The sequence below is a fragment of the Emydura macquarii genome, unplaced genomic scaffold (genome assembly GCF_026122565.2).
Source record: "Emydura macquarii macquarii isolate MOO-44397 ecotype Brisbane River unplaced genomic scaffold, CSIRO-AGI_Emac_v2 contig_1390, whole genome shotgun sequence".
Classification (NCBI taxonomy): Eukaryota; Metazoa; Chordata; order Testudines; family Chelidae; genus Emydura; species Emydura macquarii.
In genome coordinates, this window is record NW_027131527.1 from 6,981,660 (window position 1) to 7,002,559 (window position 20,900).

The window sequence follows — 20,900 nt, forward strand, 5'->3', positions numbered from 1 at the left end:
GCCAGGGTTGCTTTGTGCACCCAGGGGATGTCGTCCATGTACCCCGTACATAAAAATGACATGCATTGCTCCCCATCAGAGTGAGAGTTCACTTCACAAGCCAGTGTACAGGAAAATGGGGTCAAGACTTCACCTTCTTGTGCTTTTCTGGATGATTTAATGCCTGAAGGCACTGTATTATTCTTAGATACTAATCTGATAGATGCCATTGACTTACTTCAATAAGATATGGTGGAGCGGTCACTCAATAAACAAGAATGACAACTGGAAAAGGAAGTTGGAAAAATGGAACCAGAACAAAGGCATTATTTCAGTGTTCAATGTATCTAAATATGAATGGATATGATTAATTATAAGCAGATATGTAGCCGTATTGGCACAGAGAAAGGACTTCCTGCAGAAGAGATTATGTTTGCCAGATTGGCCAACTAAGACTACCATTGTATATGTGCCCCTCAAAAAAGAACTGAAGCGAAGGCACCATGCCACTTTAACAGATGGACAAGAATGTCACGATCCAAGACACTATTTGCAGGAATTGCATGTCAATGGCAAGGATTTACAGCTGGGAATGTTGAAATGGCTCTTCTGGCTGAACTGCAGAAACTACACAGATTATCCTGTATCATTGCTAATCTAATTGAGAACTGGATTACCTATACTTCCATCATGCTGTACATGTCATTTTCACATCCAGTAGAACCAAAAAAAAGGTTACATGTTGGACATGGTCATTTCAAAGAATTTGACACAGTTTCTTTTAATTCTGTGGAAGACTTGAGTAAAGTGGATGAAGTAAACTCCCACCATCTGGCTGTGTTTAATAAAAATAAGTTGAGGTGTCTAAACCTAATCTTCTCTGGCTCAGATGACAAGAATATTGTGTTTGAAAGGAACATGAATATAGAAGTAGGTCCCATGGAATACTGAGGATAAAATACATTTTCAGACAAAGTTATACTGTAGGTGAAGTTCCCGAGGGGTAGCCATGTTAATCTGTATACAGCAAAAGCAACGACTACAGGACTCTCTAACGTGAAGTATCTAGTGAAAAATAGTCTGAAGACTGAATCCCTCTGTACTGTGTTACAACTTGGCATCCTTCATCTCTTCTTTCCTAATATACTACATACTGAAACTGTATTACGAAGGAAGAAAATGTCATCTTTATTATCGCTGGCTAAACATAAGGACAAATGTTATTTGAATCTACAGATAGTAGCTTTTATTATAATTTCCCCATCAAAATCACGTCAGCTCCACAGGAAAAAGGACAGGTGACAAACCTGTTGCACAGAGGAGCATATTCTTATTTCTATCCAGAGATCTGGCTTCAAGTATGAATAAATATGAATATCAAACTCCTGAAACTTTACCCAGCTTTAAAACTACATGGCACGTGGAGCTAGACAATTTCCTTCAGTTCTGAACATTTAAAAACAAAAAACCCCATCAATAACAGACTTTCATTAATGGCAATGTTTTGGTCCTTCCAGGATGTATTCTATTATCCTCCAGAGCCTCCATGTGCCCCGACAATATACTCTTATGATCTCTTAGGGTGTCAGTCTAGTATATGATGCGCTGATCTGTGTGGCATCTAGTCACTACAAAATAGGAAACTTCACCATGTGGGTTAAATCAGCTTTTGGGGAGTTTAACTATTGTTTAAATTGAAAAGTTTGTCTTCACCTACCCAAGCCTAAACAGAAAATGAAACTTCACAGTTCAGTCAACATAAAGAAAGCTTCCTGCAAACACTGATACTGAATTTCAACATACCCTCCACTTGGCTCCCTCCTCCTTCCCGGCCACAGCTTTAGCTCCCCATCCCCTGCCCCAACTTTCTTTGCCTGCTGTCAGTGAGCCTTGATATGACAACAAGAGATTCTTGGGTTAATTATGATTAGGCTAACTGCTGTCATCAGCAGGCTTCTAGTTTCCTACGCAGGGTTAAAACCCTTGCCTGTACCATTGCAGGATTCATCCAATCTATTGGATATGGCTACTCAGACAGCAGCATTACCTACATCCTTGAGGCAGATGATAGGTTGTCCTTTAATATCAATGACTGCCTGGGAATTTGAGTCAAGTCTGTTCTTGACCTCTGCCAGCTACAGGTTCCTATCCTAGTTCTCCAGGCAACTTCATGGAGCTTGAAACGCAAGCCTACATATGGAGATGGCAAAAAAAACCACAGAAGCAAACAATCTAGCTCAGCAGTTCTCAAACTTCAATGCACCACGACCCCCTTTGGACAACAAAAATTACTACATGACCCTGGAAGGGGGATCAGAGCCCAAGTCTGAGGGCTTTAGCTCTGGACAGGAGAACTGTAACTTGAACCCTGCTGCCCAGGGCTTCAGCCCCGGGCAGTGGGGCTTGGGCTTCAGGCCCAGGCCCCAGCAAGTCTAACACCAGCCCTGTCCTGACCTACAGTTTGAGAACCACTCATCTAGCTCTTGTACATTCAGGTTTCACTTTGTACAGCATCTGAAATCTCTTTAAAAGCAACATGAAAGTTGAGTTTGCACTTGAAATAGAATCCCTACATTTAAGTAAAATATTTATTATCTGGGAAAGCAGAATTCGTGTTAATTTTTCCATTAAGACATACCCAGGTCTCTATGACTCTAGTTGCTTCTTTTTTCGGACCATAGCTGCTTACTAACACTTAATCCATGTTGGGTACAGTTTCTAAAGTAAGCAACTATGACTCAGGTTTGGAACATTTCCAGCTTTGGAAGGAAAAAAGAAAAGAGAGAGAACTTGCCTTGTGATCTGGGTGGCTCCTAAACCAATCTACCCTCAGTGGATAGAAGCATTTACACGTCTGCCATGTAAATATTCATTTACTGGAGAGAACAAGACATAATTTGGGCAAACAAAATGAAAGTCTCCCCACACATTTGTCAATGTGCTACCAGTTAAGACGGGTGTTGCACTGTGGCTATTTGCACCTTGTGCCCTAAGAGTAAGAGATTCCCAAACACATTGACACCTGTAACTAGATATGGGTGTGAGGTGCATCTTGGCTTATGATCCAAACTGTAATTAAGTTAGATAGTGCATGGATCTGCAGTGTTGGTTTGTGCTACTCTGTGCTTTAATCTATTCAGTTTGAAACCAGCTCTCTGGAGGTGAGGCTGGTACACTTATCAGCTGTGCTACTTAGACTATTTAAAATAGCCATTATTTACCTGTCCATTCCAGATCCTCTGTAGCAGTTAGTCGTCTTTGTAACCTTGTATGTATTCTCACTATTTTAAATGGGTGTTCTGCATCTAAATCCTTGGCCAGCACTGAAGATTTATGGGGGTAGAGCATTAGAATCCATTATTATTATTATTATTATTATTAGTTTGTTTGTTTGTTAAGCACCAAGGCTGTCTGTGCTTGATGCTGAATAAGACACAAAATCAAGTTAGCACCTCTCCTGAGGAGTCTGCACTGTTAAATTTTTTTTTTTTTTTTTATGTCGAGGAATCCCTCTCTCTCTCACACATACACACACTGCACGTTGGAACGCATCATCATGGGTTAATAAAATACCTGTTTCATTATAATTATTATCTGAAATTCTATTCCCAGAGGTAAGGTCTGAAAACTACATGTTTTGGGTTCACTATATACCAAATTGATTGCTCCCTCTATCCAAATTGTTTCATAATCTAGTTACTGTTAGAGACATTCATAATATAATCTATATTTTTAAATTGGCATTTGAAAAATAACTGTTAATAAACTTTTCAGCCTTTCACAGACCTAAAAGTTATTACTTTGAATCTGTTCAAACTTTGCATCTGGTCTTTGCAGATGCTGCAATGCATTAATAAAAGCAACACACTTTCAGTCAAATTCTGTGACTATCATTTCATATTTGAACATATCTCAAATACTGCATCAGTCTTTACTCCAGCACTGGAATACAACAAAATATTTATTTCTTGAGTAAACAACATTGTAATATTATGATGTTCAGGTCAGCTACAATAATTTTGCATTGGTATGTGAAGAGTTCAAATATAAATGATAGTCTAAAACTTTTATTTTTAACCACAAATGGATAATAACATTATTATCTGCTTGGAGTTGTAATAATGGAAACATCATGGTGGAAATTTGAAAAGAAAAGCCTCAGCACATAAATTAAACAATATTTAAACATAGTGGCTGGCTAAAATGGCATTTATATTCTAAAGTTTAAAATACTATAAAAGAAAATAAAAATAAACATGTCACGAAGCATGGAATCAGAAAAGTCTAAATAAAGAGTCTGAGAAGAAAATAGAGACCATTGCTATACTAACTATTAATAACACTGGGAGAAATTATAGTTATCATGCAAGCAAAAAGGAACAACAGGAAGCATACAAAATACTGTATTTTCTCTCTCATAATTTCAGACACACTGTTTGATTTTTTATTATGGTCTCTCTGTGATACTATGGTATTTGCAGCTTGATGGTGAAATTCACCCAAGCACAGAGAGCAAAGCTCTCTGCACCTATAAAACTCTGTGGCTGCACAGATGGAGGGAGAAAGCAGGTGAAGAAGTCTCCAGTGGGCTTCTGAACAGAGGAGAATACATATTCTTATTTCTATCCAAAGCTCTGGCTTCACACAAGTATGAATAAATATGAATATTAAACTCCTGAAACTTTACCCAGCTGTAAAACTACATGGCACATGGCGCCAGACAGCGTCCTTCAGTTCAAAATATTAAAAACAAAAAATCCATCAACAACAGACTTTCAGGAACGGCAATGTTTTGGTCCCTCCTGGTTGCATTCTATTATCCTCCTAGAAAATAATCTGGGTACTATGGAGGATGTCTCTGTGCTAGCCATAAATAGACCAGCATAAGGGGTGATTGGGACCACAAACCAGTGGAGTGTTTAGTGCTCCAAAATCCCCACACAGATGGTGTTGAAGACCAATGGGCCCTATTGCAACCCCCCCAGACTTCATTACACAACACTGATTAATTAGCTCCTCTCTGAGCTGCAGCCCCTTCTCAGGACTCTTCTTTAGGTGGCATAGTTATGTGTCTGAGTTTAGCCCAAGACTGACAGTAATGCCCACCATTCCCAATTACTGCACTTGCTGTGGTCCTAACAAAATGGAGTCACTTCTTTTAAGTACAATACAGTACAATACAATACTTCTTATTCATTGCAAAGATAACTTACACTGTGACTTTACACTAAATGATGATTGGGATTTTTTACTCTAAAACCTCCTTTGGTCAGGTCAGGTCCTCGCTGTCAATTTAAATGAATAATCCCAGAATTCACTTTAGAGTAGAGGGTAGACACTAGAAATGTAAAACGTATACCCTATCCTTTCAGCAGTTATCTCCTATTGTCAGCTGTTTCTTCCCAAGAATTTTTATATTAATCCGTTTGGCAAATGTTTAGTTTTTAAAATAAAATATTAAAACAACTCTATTAATTGAAGCAGCAGCAGCAAGAATATCCCAGGAAATTAGTGGCAATTTGATTTAGAAATAGTGAAGCAAAAGATCTGGGCAAATTAGCGTGTTAGCAGTAACTCAAACAATTTTCAAAAGTACTCCGGTCTAACATACAGATTGCTGCTAGTAGGGTAATAAATTAGTGAAAAAAAGAGATTATTTCTAAAGTTAGAAAATAAAATGAAAATGCAGAAGTTAAATATCCCGCAATGCAAAAATGCACAAATACCTTCTTCAATATCTGACATATATTCACCATCACTGAGAATTTCAGGAGTGTAGGCTTTACGAACTGCATGATTTAAGTAAACAATAGAAGTAAATAAAATGTGGAATATATGTCAAGAAAACAATGTAATGTCAATAATTAATATATATTTTTTAACAACAATGATTATCCAGTCAGGGGGTGAAGAGGGAGAATATAACAAACAATCAATGATACAACAAATAGAATTTTAAAAGGAAATAAGTATTTCCTTTTTTGCATACCTTCATCATCAGACATGTCAAGAACTTCATTCATAGTTTCTGGTACATTCATTTTATGCTTTTCTGTGACAGTCTGTTAAACATAATAAAATCATTTCAAAATTCAGACATTTTCATCAGAAAAACAGCAATTTATTGTTTCATTTATAAATTAAAATGTGGGACAGGCCACATTTATGACTTGAAATTAACAGAATAAACCTCTATTACCTTCTACATGTAGCTGCATAGAATAATGAAATATAGTACATTCAAATAATAAAACTACCCCATATTAAATCGATGTATGTAACTATATTTAAGCTCAGACAGTAGATAGGATGCTCTGAGGAACCAAAAGGTGATCATATCACCTAAAAGAGAATATAAGACCAAGATTTTTTAAGAATAGGAGCCTAAAGTATTACCTTACTTTATCTACAGTCCCACTGACTTTAATGGGAGCAAGAGTAGCACAATCTAGCCCTAAACTAATATATCCTTTTCTGCTCCTTCCTGCATTGGAAGTATTTCGTGATTTTGGAGCACATTTTATTTCTGCAATGTTTTAAAATATATACCTTACCTTGAACTGTATATATTTTCCACAGTGACAACTGTAATCATATTATGGTTATCTGTAATATTTCATCAGAAAGTTTTGCACAGAATGCACTCAGAGGATTAATTTTTACTTCTGTTATTTATACTGGTTCAGGTTCAGAGCAGTATAAGACTTAGATGTGGAGAAAGGTGAGTTTGCATGCCTGAAATCTTCATTTAAATAGTTATATATGACAAGATACCTCAGAGCTGATCTGCTGCTTTAATAAAAAAGGGGATATTGAAACCCTAAAGGAACCACAAACTTTGGAGTAGAGTAAAAGAGCAGTCAAGCACTAATGATGATGTTTTGGATCTTGCAGAAAAATCTGTGCAGATTTGGTATGGGTGTATCCAAGACAGGATGCTCGGTGGAATTCAAAGATATGCCCATATTTGCATCTCCTCTTCTTATTCTACCACTGTTATTTCCCATTCATCAGATACAAAGTTAACAAATGAGTAACGAAGTTTTAGGAGGAAAAAAGGAGGGAAAAAAATTCTGGGTGAAGTCTTTAATCCTAACTTTTAAGTTTGTCATTCTTCATCTACCTTTATACACTTCATTTTTGTCTGGCTTCATAAATTATTCTGTGGCAAGTTTGTGTTTCTTTGGCTCTTGTCCTCATTTGACATAATGGAAGCATTCCTGCATGAGCATAGAAGCTTAGAACTTACTAAAGATCTTGCGCTCATTTTGTTCTGTGGGAGTTATTTAAGGATTTCTAAGCAACTTCTAGTTAAACTACCAGCTTTAGAAAGTTCTGCAAATGTGCGTTCAAACATTTTTGCCTCAGCCATGTCTCTACAAACTGAATTGTGTGGATCAAACATCACATGCAGAATTTTTTCAGTCATTATTAGAGTTTTATTACAGTATGGGTATAAATCACAACACACTTATATTCATCTTGGGTGCCACCTAACTGACTTAAATGGAGTTACAACAGGGATAGATTTGGCCAATATCCTCAAAAGATAAGGCTCTTTAAATTAAATGACTACTTGACATGAGAATCTAATGCCCTCAGTATTTCAGATTCCAAGTGCCAAGAGTCTACAAGGTACCATACAGTGTTGTTTGTGACTGATTACCAACATCTTGATTTTAATGGAAACTATTTTCTGGGCTGAGATGTGTCTAAATTAGAAGGCATTTTGGGTTGTACAGTCCTTTTTTTTTTAACTTAATATTTCTTGTAGTCTAATTCACAATATGATGCAATACAACTTTACTCTTCTCTACTTATAGCACATATTACATAATATACCTTCCTACCTATGTGACATGAACCCAACTAGTTCATTAGTTGTACAGTCTAAGAATGAGCCTCTTGTATTTGGAGTTTTGAGCATGCAACAGTGAATATGCTTATCCTATAACTAGCTATATCTCTACTATGCCTGAGCTTGGAATAACAAGTTCCTGTTTATGCTGCTCTCCAACAACTCTCTTTTAAGGGTGTCAGCTATTCAATAAGCCTTGTTCCTGTTGTAGAAAAACATTTTGGAATCTCCCCAGAGAGAAGTGATTCTTAGAGAATGTATGAAGAGAGGTGCCAGAAAGATCTAGAAGCAATGGAGATCTGTACTTAATATCCAGCATATCGGACTGTATTTCTTTGTTTTGACATTTATCTTGTTAGTGCAGTTTAAGACAGAGCAAAATAGGTTTTATATAAGCTAATGAGTTATAGAACACAGCTATGGAAGTGACAAGAGGGAAAGCTCACATGAAGTAACAAAGATAAAAGTCTGCTTTTGATCCCGACTGTCTTCTAGCTTGCAACCAGCTTTCTTGCTAATGGGCCATACACAAATAAGCTGATGATACCACAGTTGTGAGAGGTGAATATTAACAGTTTTCTGTCTGCAGTGTGCTCAAAAAATGAGTATGTCTCTTTCCTATTTTATTTTGATTTAAACAGTTGTTTCAGGGGGGAAAAAATTAAAGAAGGAAACTAGCCAGGTTTTTGGAACCAATATTCACTTGCTTTAAATGGTTTTTCTTTGGTGCAGATTATGGCCCAGCTAGCATGATGGCTTGCTCACCCCCCATGTCATAAATAGGATATCTGCACAAACCACTATATTCTCATTCCCATGAGAGAAAGAGATGGGGAGAGGCAGAACAGAGTGGGGAATGGGTTAAGCATTGGCTCCATCCCTCAACATGTGAGTGGCATAGCTGTGTCAGGTAGGTACCCAGAGAAGTTTACTCACTCTGGATGAGCAGGGTCACAATATTTCTTCTGGGCTGCTCCAGGGACAGTGCAACTACACACTCCCCCTTACTCAGGGCAGATTGTTGTGCTGTTTACATTTCAACAAACATCTGCACAAGATGTCTTGGTATCACTTCTGTTGATAACTTTGTTTGGCAGCCATCAGTTGAAAAAGAAAAAATAAGGGAAAAATTATCCACTTCCTTTATTAAGACAAAAACTAGGAGGTACAAATGAATGTTGGTATTTATCATCCCAACTGTATCAATTTATCTAGGTAAGGATCCATAGCCGAAAGACAAATAAGAGAAGATTGGTTAACGGGGGGTCAGTGACATAGTAAGATATTGTCATCACACCATTGAGCAGTGAGCAATATCAGAATAAAATGTTTGTGAGTCAGGAACTTTTTAGTGCCAACTAGCAAGTGGCACAGGGACTGCTTAGGGGGTACAGGAATCTCCTGAGTCTGGTTTGCATTCTTGTTCACCAAAGAATGTCCTGTAAACTCTCAAATAAAAGCTGATGTCATACTGTTCGTCACTATTATTGCGAAACGCATGTATGGATGTTATGTATGGAGTTATGTACATACATTCTAAATTATAAGGTCTGTGTCTAGGGACTGGTCACCAATAAAGGTGAAAAACAGGTTTTCTGTCAGACAAAAAATGTTTATCTAGCAGGCTGTTTACATGTAAATTAAGTATTGTATAGTTCACAATGGGTGTCCTATCCCCAGTCTGAACTGAATGTTAATGAAGTATTGTAAAAACTCGGAGGGAGAAAAGTAACAGGACGAAGCAAACAACAGTAAATCAAACCCGGGTTGATGCTAAGTGAGGTCCAAGACAAGATAATTATTTGTCACTTTCTCTGTGGACCATGAAGCTTGCCACATGTCTTCTACTGTAAATCCCTCACCCAGTATGGCTCCTTGCGGGCAGATGACTATGTGATGGATTAAACAGTCTTTAATTAACAGTAGGTGTGGCATATCACACAGTTTCGTCACAAGCTTTGCTACACTTTCCTCTCTGCGAACATGTAGTGGAGCAAAATTGCAGAGAACCAGTAACCATGGTAAAGGAGTAGATTTAACTGTGCCTGAAATAGTACGCATGGTGGGATTTAGCTGTACATCAATCATCTTTGCTTTACTATATGTGGAGGACAAAGAAGATGCTCTGTCATCATTCACCTAGGAACTAAACAGACAGCATGTTTACTTCATGAAAGAGGGGTCTCAACCAGGCTTGGCTGAAAACTCTGGAAGGAACTTAGGGTGAGAAAAGTTATCCTCCCTTCTAGAGAAACTTATCAGTAGGTTTAATCTCTAGAAAGCATGTTAAGAATTTGTTTTATATGTAACCATTTATTTCCACTATTATTCACTATCACTTGAATCTCTGGGGTTATTTTGGTTTGGTTTTTTAAAAATAAATAAATATATAAATAAATTGATCCTTATTTTCCACTATAAATATCTCTAAGTGCTGTGATGTTCAGCAAAGTGGTGATCCTGAGTGGAATCCTACAAGCTTGTGTGTACTGTTTCTCTGGGAACAGCAAGTCTGGTAATTCTGTGAGTGCTCAGTGAATAAGGGGCTGGACACTATAGAAAACACTCTGAGGCTAGGGGGTTGGTACGAGGCCTGTGGAGGCCTGGAGGATAGTGCTTGTGCTGCCAGAGGCTGGTGGTTTCAGAGAGCTGATCCACAGCAGGCAAGGACAAGATTTCCTCATGCTAAGGGCAAGTGCTGGTGAGGTTCACAATGCTGTTCATGGATTTTCACCTTTCAAAAATCACAAGAGATCTTAATGGAAACATCTTGCACTCACTGTATACAGAAATACTGATATCCCAAACAGTACTTTTCTTGCTTTCCTCAGTTTGTAATTTCACAACAGGAGTTGTTTTAAAATGATATACGTACGCTGACATGTTAGATGAACTTATCTGCCTCATATATGTCAACTGTATTATGATATGATATATAAACCTTTCTGCTCCTGCACAATAAAGAGATCCTTAAATTATCATGAAATCTCTTCTTTCCTCATGAGTGGTTTCGCCAATTTCCATTAAGTTTTGTATTTTTTGTGCTTTGGAAGTGGTCCAATCCTTTCAGTTTGCCAGTGATAAAAAACAGTTTACCTACTTTATATGTTCCCTATAATTTGAGGCATCAGAGTTATTTCTAATGGGTTCACCTACTTATACTGCCAAATTTAGATATCTCCTTCTTTTCAGCTTGGTGTGCGTAAGCATTTAAAAATGTTTCTTGGATAGCAGTAAATTCCAGCTTCCCTTAATTTACAACATGAATTTAACAACTATTTGTAATCAGTGCTAAATTTGGAAAATTGTAAATTTAACTGGGATTACAGTTCTCAAACAACTGATCACCTGTTCTGAGTCAAAAGTTTCTAAATTCAAAGGCATTCAAACTGGCTTAATCTGAAATGGCTTGCTTGAGAGAGAATGTAGCATGTGATAATAAAACAAACAAAGGCAGCATTGGGCCTGCTCATAAAATGAGGCTTAGGTATCTATTTCAAACATTTTGTGCTTTGTTATACATTAATATAGCAGAGCTTTGACTTTGCAAATACTTGTTTGTAATATATGTGTGTAACTTCGCTCATGTGACTATACCCATTTACTTCAGTGGAAATACTCACACGAGTAAAGTTATGCAGATGCATGTTTGCAGGACCAGGGCCTAGATGTCTTCTTTTTAAAGGGACACAATCAACCTGATATATAGTCAGTTTTTAAAAAATGAACTGAATGTCATTTTTAAGCACTATGCCTGTTCCTGAATCCCTTGCCAATTTTTATGTTTTACAGTAACATTTTCCTCTTATTAAAAATGTTTGTCTCTCCACTCTTGCTATATAAAAGACCCACACAAATAACAGGAGAAACTAACTAACTGACTGTAAAGAGAAACAGAGAATCCAATGAAAGATGAAATGCTGTCAGATGTACAAAGTAACTGAATTGAAAACAACTGAGTAGTATGTTTCATTCTAATCTCTTTCAGTTATGGTCACTGGCACTGTTACTTGTAACAATAGTAAGCCGCTTTCAGACAGAAGTTAGATTTTTAGTTGATGGTGTCCCTTTAACATCTAGCTGATAACACTGGGACTTTCATAGAATCATAGAGTTGGAAGGGACCTCAGAAGGTCATCTAGTCCAACCCCTTGCTCAGAGCAGGACTAACCTCAGCTAAATAATCCCAGCACGGGTTTTGTCAAACTGCAGCTTAAAAACCTCTAAAGATGGAGATTCCACCACCTCCCTAGGTAACCCATTCCAGTGCTTCACCACCCTCCTAGTGAAAAACTTTTTCCTAATGTCCAACCTAGATCTCCCCCACTGCAATTTGAGATCGTTGCTCCTTGTTCTGTCATCTGCCACCACTGAGAACAGCCTAGCTCCATCCTCCCTGGAACCCCCTTTCAGGTAGTTAAAGGCTGCTTTCAAATCCCCCCCTCATTCTTCTCTTCTGCAGACTGAACAAGCCTAGTTCCCTCAGCCTCTCCTCATAAGTCCTGTGCTCCAGCCCCCTAATCATTTTTGTTGCCCTCCGCTGGACTCTCTCCAACTTGTCCACATCCTTTTTGTAGTGGGGGACCCAAAACTGGACACAATACTCCAAATGCTGCTTTACCAATGCCGAATACAGGGGAATAATTACTTCCCATGACCTGCTGGCAATGCTCCTCCTAATGCAGCCCAATATGCTATTAGCCTTCTTGGCAAGCAGGGCACACTGCTGACTCATATCCAGCTTCTTATCCACTGTAACCCCCAGGTCCTTTTCTGCAGAACTGCTGCCTAGCTCATCGGTCCCCAGTCTGTAGCTGTGCATGGGATTCTTCCGTCCAAAGTGCAGGACTCTGCACTTGTCCTTGTTGAACCTCATCAGATTTTTTTTGGCCCAATCCTCCAGTTTGTTTAGGTCCTTCTGTATCCTATCCCTACCTTCCAGGGTATCTACCACTCCCCCTAGCTTAGTGTCATCTGCAAACTTGCTAAGGGTGCAATCTACCCCATCCTTTAGATCATTAATGAAGATGTTGAACAAAACCAGCCACAGCACCGACCCCGGGGCTCTCCGCTTGTGACTGACTGCCAGCTAGACATAGAGCCAATGATCACTACTCATTGAGCCCTATGCTCTAGCCAGTTCTCTATCCATTTTATAGTCCATTCATCCAACCCATACTTCTTTAACTTGCCGATAAGAATACTATGAGAGACCATATCAAAAGCTTTGCTAAAGTCAAAGTATATCATGTCCACCGCTTTCCCCACATCCACAGAGCCAGTCACCTCTTCATAGAAAGCAATCAGGTTGGTCAGGTATGACTTTCCCTTGGTGAATCCATGTTGACTGTTCCTGATCACCTTCCTCTCTTCCAAGTGCCTTAAAATGGATTCCTTGAGGACCTTTTGAATTGTCTTCAAGAAGCAGCCCACAACTACAGTACAAACACTTCTAGTGGTGTTCGATCCAATTTTGTCAGTTTGAAAGAACTGTTTATAATGATATTTGCAAGCCCCTATAACAGCATCTTTTATGTGCTACTACATGAAGGCATTGGTAGATGAGAGAGCACTGAATGAATCACTGCAGGTGTTCAGAATTGGGCCTCTTTAGAAGAGAAGGGATCTATGTTAGTTTCTGTTTGTTTACAAAGCCTTATGAGGAAAGTTACCTCATCTATGCCCCAATCTTGCAATTAGATCACCACAGCTAGAATACTGTAAACATGCAAATCTAATTGAAGGATTAGGACCCTGGTTATTTACTCTGTGTAATTTAAATTTGGTTTGTGCTGTCACCCAATACATTTTATTGATATTTATTATTGAATTGTAACATTTTTTTCATAAATTTGCTGTAAATATGACATTCTTTACTTTTTTACATTTGACTGCATACAGAGATTATACTATTAACAGTATGCATTGTCACCTTTAACAATCAGACTGCAATCTCCGCAGGTATCTATCTAGATAAACAAAGCTAAATACCATGTTTGTAGAATTTTGTAGGTTAAGAAAGAGTCTGACACTCATTATTGAAATATACTGTACTTACAATCGTAGTCATGGTCTCTTCGGTCACTATCTTCAGTGTGTCAACAACTGAAATGTAGCCAAGTCGTTTAGCAATGGCCAGGGCAGTGTTCCCATTCTAAGAATTGAAATATTTATAAAAATGGTTAAGAATTAACAATGCTTAACTATAAGAACAAGTAATAAGTTCAATAAAAAATGAACTTCAGATTTCAAAGAAAATGCTTATAGGTCAACGCAATAAAAAGTTCAGGCAGGGACATGTAACATTAGGCATTTAACTGTTTACATAAATGGCAAGGAGAGAACTAACCAGTACTATATTTAGGCTTGGAAGGATTAGATTTTTATTAGTAAATGTTGGAAAATGTCGATTTCACCATACAGACACTAACAGATAAAAAAAATTTCCATCAATAATATTGAAATATAAAGATAGGCAAAGAAAGAAAAATACTGCCTGAGAACTTCTTAGAGTTCGATTTAACGATATTAACTTTGTATATTTTGACATGTGATGTTGAAAATTTGCCTTTCCCTGGTTATAAAACTTTTTGAATCTCAATGTTTACTGTCATTAAATAATTTTCACACCCCCATCCCCATAATTTTTTTGTAACTGTGAAAGTTTAAATTGATTAAAATAGGGAAAAATGCTTAAAAATAAACATCTCTATTATCTGTCAAAATTATTTTTTTTAAATTGAATTCTGCCAAGCCTCACTATATTCTCTTATGAATGTATTTTCAAGTAGTTGCTGTTTCAAGAAAATGTATGGAGCTATTATGGTAGCTCTGTATCATAGCTGAGATAACAGGCTGGCTGTGCTCTTTTACTCACACTTCCCCCCATTCTTCTACCTTTGCATTGTTGAGATGTAGTGACACAACACTTTTTACTATAAGGAAAACACTGACATGCTAGAGAAGAAGCCGTCCACAACACGTTTTTCTCTTGTCCCTTACCACAGTGAGTTCATTGGGCGACGCGCCATTCTGGAGCAAGACGTTAATGATATGGGTGTGTCCCTGCTGAGCTGCCTGGTGTAGAGGGGTATACCCATTCTGCCAATGATGGAAAAACAGGAGAGTTTGCAGTGTTCAGAGGGGAGGTTTTTTTTGTTTTTGTTTTTGTTTTTTTAATTAAAACAAAATAAACCAAGTGAAGGGAAAAGAAAATCTCACCTTTGTTTTGGCATTAACTTTAGCAAACTGCTGTAGAAGGAAATTAACAATCTTTATGTTTCCATAGTGGCAGCCCACATGTAATGGAGTGTATCCCATCTGGAATGTTTTTTAAAAAGAAGAAATATATGAACATAAGCAATTACCATATGTGAATAACTCTGCACATTTACTGACAATAAACTGAATATAAAACAGCAAAGCCCTGGGTAGGTATTGTTTTGTTTTTTGGACATCCCGAAAAAGATCTCTGACAGGGTTGTGCTGAGTCCTCTTCTTCTTATCCCTCCCTCTCCACAGAACACATTTTTCCCCTTCTCTATCCAAAACGGACCTAACAGGGGAATCTGGAAGCTACCTTGCATTTTGTCTACACTGCAACAACACACTCATGGCTGACTCATGTCAACTGACTTGGGCTTGGCAAGCTTGGGCTGCAGGGCTATAAAATTACAGAGGGGAGAGGGTCCCAGGGTTCAGTCTACACTGCAATTTTATAGCCCTGTATCCCAAGCCTGGGACAGTTGACAGAGGCCAGTTATGGGTGTTGTGTTGCAGTGTAGACATATCCAATGTGTTCCGGGACTTACGTTTCAAAGTCTAGTGGAAGCTGGGGTTTTGTTAGAAGAACACTATGGCAAACTTTTGCATTGATGAAAATATGATTCTCTCCCTTTTGTTTTCCCACCTGACTTTCATTATTACTGTCCAGTTCAGAAATATCCACCAGAGCTGCAGCAAAATCCAGGAGCTGTCATGGCATGAGATACTTAAACAAATAAGGGAAGTCAGACTCATGTCCAAAACACCTTATTAAATTTAACATAGCTAAGCATGTACATTTTTTGGCATGAGTTCTCATTAAGATTTAAAACATAAGCCTGACTCTATAAATATGCTGCTCAGAAACAGAATACTGAATGCTACTTAAAAACCTGACTTAAATATAGCAACTGGGAATCACAGTGTTCAGTCTGTTTGCTGCTCACCTTAAAAACCATTCAAATTTTAAATAATTGAAATGACATGTTGAAACATGTAAAGAATCATAAAAGTACTTTCATAAATAGTGAAGGTATACCATAAAATGCAACAAATCAGAAAGAACCAAATCTGCTGTCTCCCATCTCTTCACTCTTTTTCTGTCCTTTAATATCATGAGAACATTGTTAACTGTTCTGAGAGAGGTTGGGATTCTTACAAAGTGATGGAAATAGTCAGATTATCCCTCCTAAAGCAATTATCTCCTCCTGTCTTATCTCCCTGCATCACGACAACATTTTCTCTTCTTCCTTAACAAATACACATACTTAATTATAGTCAGACTGGGGCTGCAATGAAGGACAGTTCAGAAGAGGGGGACCTAAAAATTAACACTGGATAGTTTTCTTCTCCAAAGGACTTTACAAAGACGAACCCAGAAGGCTGTTAGATAAGTAAGGATAATCATCTCTATTTTACAAAGGAGGAAACTGAGCCACAGAGGTTAAGTGACTCGCCCAGATGAACTGGGAAGAGAATGCCAAAGTCAAGACTAGAATTCAGGGGCTACTGCTGCCCTATCTTACGTTCTGACCACTGGGCCATGACTCTTAAGAAAAAGGAAAATACAGACGTGAATGGCTCTGCATAGTTTACACTGAAAGGATGTTTCAGTGATTGCAGCATTTGGATTCAGTGTTTTCTTCATATTAATTTAAACTAGACTCCAGTATGTACATGTATATTGCCTAATGGCCCTATCCTAAAGCATCCTGAAGGAATGATAGGTGTGCCAAGTTCTGTAAAATCTGGTGTAAGTATTTGCATGTCTTTACTTCAGCAAATCATAAATCAAGTAACATGTAATGAAACGACTACGTAGACTTAGTCATTGCAAGAAGTAAGTGCTGGATCCAAATCCCACTGAAATTGATGGGAATCTTTCCATTGACCTGAATGATGGATCAGACCATAAGCTAAATAACTAAAAGCAAGATCATCCCTACTGCAAACAGTTTGAGAAGCCTGAGTACTGTTTTTATTAGAACTTCCTCATTGTGCAATGAAGATTAGAATTCTATTGAATAGCCACTTTTAATGCTCCAACACCCTAAATTACAAATAAAAGGCTGGCCTGATAGTCTAATGGCAAAGCCAGGCCAATCAGTGCCATGTTGAGGTCTTAGCCTCTGCTCATTAGGATGGTAGCTGTCTTGGTAGCACTGTGGTAAACTATATTAATCATAACAATTAATAAAATGAAACTACTGTGACCCCTATTCCTATGTACATAAATTAAAAGACAAAATAGATTAAAACATGACTAAATCCCTACTTGAATTGAGGGATGATTGTCAAAAAATTGCAGCTGAGTTGCAGACAAGCCATGGAAAATTGGGGAAAAGTAAAAATGGACCTTATTATTTGCAGTAATAAAGTCCATTATTACTTTTCCACGATTTTCCACTGTTGGCCACCCGGGGCTGAGAATGGGGGCTCCTACTGGGGCCAAGGGTGGGGGCCTGGGACTCATGCTCTGAGCCCTAGGGCAGCCAGGGCTCCCACTGTCAAAATTGCAGTAGAAGGATAATAATGCAGAATCTGCAATTTCAGCAATATCACAAGTTGAGTAGGGCCTTAAACATGACCAAACGGTCACAATGTTAGCTCAAGAGAACTCAGAAAAGCAGCCAAACCCTAAAATAAATTTACTTTCCCGACACACGAAACTCTCATATGGAAGCTTGACTAAACATATAGGCTGCTCAATGTGCCTTGCAGGACAGCACAGTCAAACTCCAAACGGCCAAGTAGGTAGATGAACTCCACAGTTCAGGGCCTCCCACTAAGACTTCCTATCACCTGCCTCATAGTCATAACATTCACATCCAGGGACTGTGAGAAAGCACGTCCCAGCTGATCTCAACGCTATATGCCACTTCACTTTGAGCTGATATGTGGAGAATTATGTGAGCTTTCTTCTACCCAACATAACAATAACACAGAGGCAGGAGCTATTAAAATCTTGATCTGTGCAGTACTGTGATATGCACTATTTGCAGTGTTCCCTATATTTAGAATGCAAAATATCACAAGTATTACTTTAAATTTACCCACTGCAAATGGTAAATGTCAAGATTTTAAATGGCACCCACAATTGTACCTCTGTAAGCTGCTAGGAGAACAATTATCTACACTACTTCTTTCTCTTTGGCTCTTTTCTCACTGCTGACTCACTAGCAATTTGAATCAGAGACCAGGTACGGTACTAATTCGGAAAGACTTTCTTTTTGCCCCCTTTGAAGTGTGTGGGGTAGGGAAGAGAATAGAGGGAAGTTTTTGAACTCCAATGACCTCAACCCCTTTATTTCCTTTCTATTAGTTACCCCTTCCTTGCGTCTGAATATAGCTCTCACTAAAGCCGTTAATGCTGCTTTTCCTATAAAGTATGGGGAAGGGAGGTAGGTTCACTGCAGAGTGACAGGAGGCACTCCATCCCTCCCCTCTGGAGTTCAGCATGCTGCCTTGGTGACAATCTCAGCACCTGCCAGCCTGCGAGCAAAACACTGAACTCTGAATCTGAACTCCAATCCCTGTGTGGCAGTATATTGTGCCGCCGCTAGGCCACTGGGCTACCCTGGAAGGTTCTCTCTGAAGTTTCCAGTACCTTGTGGTCATATTGTGTCATGTCTTATCATGCTCTACGTGCTACATCAGGTTGTGCCGCCATCAAGAAAGATAGGATGATGGGACAAGACAACACGGAACACACATGAATACACTGGATGTTTTAGAATGAAGTTTCTTTCCATTAGCAAGCAGCTTTCATGTCAAAAGGAAACAGCGTCTGCAATAATCACGTTGGGTCAAAACACAAAACTAAAACTAGTGACCGAGATGCCTAGTTAAACCTGAGACCCAAAGAGAATATCCTTTCTTTCCTAGCTGCAATATGGACTCTAATACCAAATTACTTTCAGTTTGGCAGGTATCTAAATTTATATTTATTTCTTGACTTCCTCATAGCAGATGGATACCCTGCTAAGATTTCTGAATTATGCCAACGGGCAGGTTTTATGTTTACAGAGCCAAACAAGGGTCACGAGCAAGAAGGCAATTCTTACTGGTACCTGGATTCTCCATGCTGGGCTCTCAGAACAGTGCAGATGAGTAAACAGGAGGCAAAACATGTTTGTTTTGTTAACAATTTTTAAACGATAGAAACATCATATGCAGAAGAGTCTTGATTTTAGGGTTCAACCAATATTTACAGGCATAAGCTTCCTGAAATTTAGCAGACTTACCAGTAAATAATATTTTATTCCAAGAAAATCAGGACTTTTTTAAAATGCCGTTCCTAATTTTGTCACTTCATGGTAATCAATTGATCACATTACTTCTAGTCAGTTTTCAAATGGAGAGCAACATGGGGGCTAACAGATGAGGAGTGCTTATTAAAAGCAGCAAGAATAGATGCCAAAAATTAACCCAGAGACATTGGGCCTTTCAATTCTATATTAATGTACTGGAGTATACAACTATCCCTCTCCATTTTGAGAGGAGAAAAGTGTCAAAAGTCCCATATATTGGGTATCTTTTCAATATCTTCCATTTACCCTGGCAGTAACCATAAAGCCTAACAGCTTGAATTATTGCATCTCTCTCTTCATGCTGACTCTGAAGCTGCTCTGTTTTTTTCTGCTGTTGCTGTCAGACACTGCAGATAGAATGAGAGCTAAGAAATGAACACAAAACAATTGAATAGAATTTCACTATTTCTTTGATTATGCTGAAAACTGCTCTAGATCCAGACGCTACAAATCCAATGAGACCTTGATTCAGCAAAGCACACAAGCACATCTTTAAGTTTAAGCACATATTTAAGTGGCTTTGCTGAATCAAGGTCTAACTGCATAAAGTATCTTGCAAAGACCCACTGTTAAGTTTATTAGGGGATAGAAATTTCCCTGCAATTCCCTACATTCCCTGCAATGGCCACTTGACAGTTTAACATGCACCTAAAAACTATGGTAGTAATCGATAACATGCAACAAAGATGCATTTAAATAATCGTGATTAAGCACTTCAAGCATTCTTTCCAACATCCCATTATTTCTCTGTTCTCTTTTCCTTTTAATTCTAAAATTGCTTATTGTTTAATTAAAACATAAAATTGTGATTTTTTTTCTTAGTGCTTGTGAAAGGTACTGAACTCTTTTAGTTAGCAAAAGAGGTACGGGCCAGTGCAACTTTTCCTACACTGTCCTGCCTCACACCCCTGACCTGGAAGGCCCAATTTAGGAACTAAGGAAGTAGTTGATCACCACTGTTTCTCAAGCATTGATAAGAATAATACCAAGGGTACAAAAAAGGGCCAACTTTAGTGTTGGCTTTATTATCTAGACCCTTGCCAACCAGGAACTAGATTGAGAAAATCAATTCCTGTCACATAGGCCCAACAGCCAGCACACAGTAACAATTTTTGATAACTAATTATCTGTGTTATCTTCAAACAGGCAACACTGATAGGAAAGTTCCAAATCCCATTACCAATCCCTAGAGCAATCCAGTATCTGGTTTTATTTTCTCAGGCTATCACTGTAAGTTATATATTAAAATAACACTAGCCACTGTTTAACAACCATACAACAATGAACTTCAAAAGGATATTCACCCTCTTGTCAGTGTTCAGCATTACGGCCATACTAGGAAAGCAAGATAATATATATATTTAATCCATACAGTTATTATATACCTGGAAATGTGATTACTGAAGGAAAACCTGTCAAGTCCCAAGTCTAAAGTTAAGGTCCCAATCCAGCAAGGTGCTTAACCATGTGCTGACCTATAAGCAGGAACG

At 38.3% G+C, this 20,900-nt stretch overlaps 1 protein-coding gene across 7 annotated transcripts in view; it reads right to left on the bottom strand.

Moving 5' to 3' along the window:
* ANK3 (ankyrin 3) overlaps nucleotides 1-20,900 on the bottom strand; it is a 399,852-nt gene that overhangs the window by 87,238 nt on the left and 291,714 nt on the right. For 5 of the 7 annotated variants that reach the window (XM_067552555.1, XM_067552551.1, XM_067552556.1 and 2 more), the window contains 4 exons: nucleotides 15,059-15,157; nucleotides 14,840-14,938; nucleotides 13,896-13,991; nucleotides 5,969-6,041 (listed from right to left, as the gene is read on the bottom strand). In XM_067552555.1, the coding sequence (XP_067408656.1) occupies nucleotides 5,969-6,041; nucleotides 13,896-13,991; nucleotides 14,840-14,938; nucleotides 15,059-15,157 (367 nt within the window). Of the gene's footprint in view, nucleotides 1-5,705; nucleotides 5,769-5,968; nucleotides 6,042-13,895; nucleotides 13,992-14,839; nucleotides 14,939-15,058; nucleotides 15,158-20,900 lie in introns of all 7 variants that reach the window. The other 2 variants (XM_067552552.1, XM_067552550.1) reach the window with 1 other exon arrangement.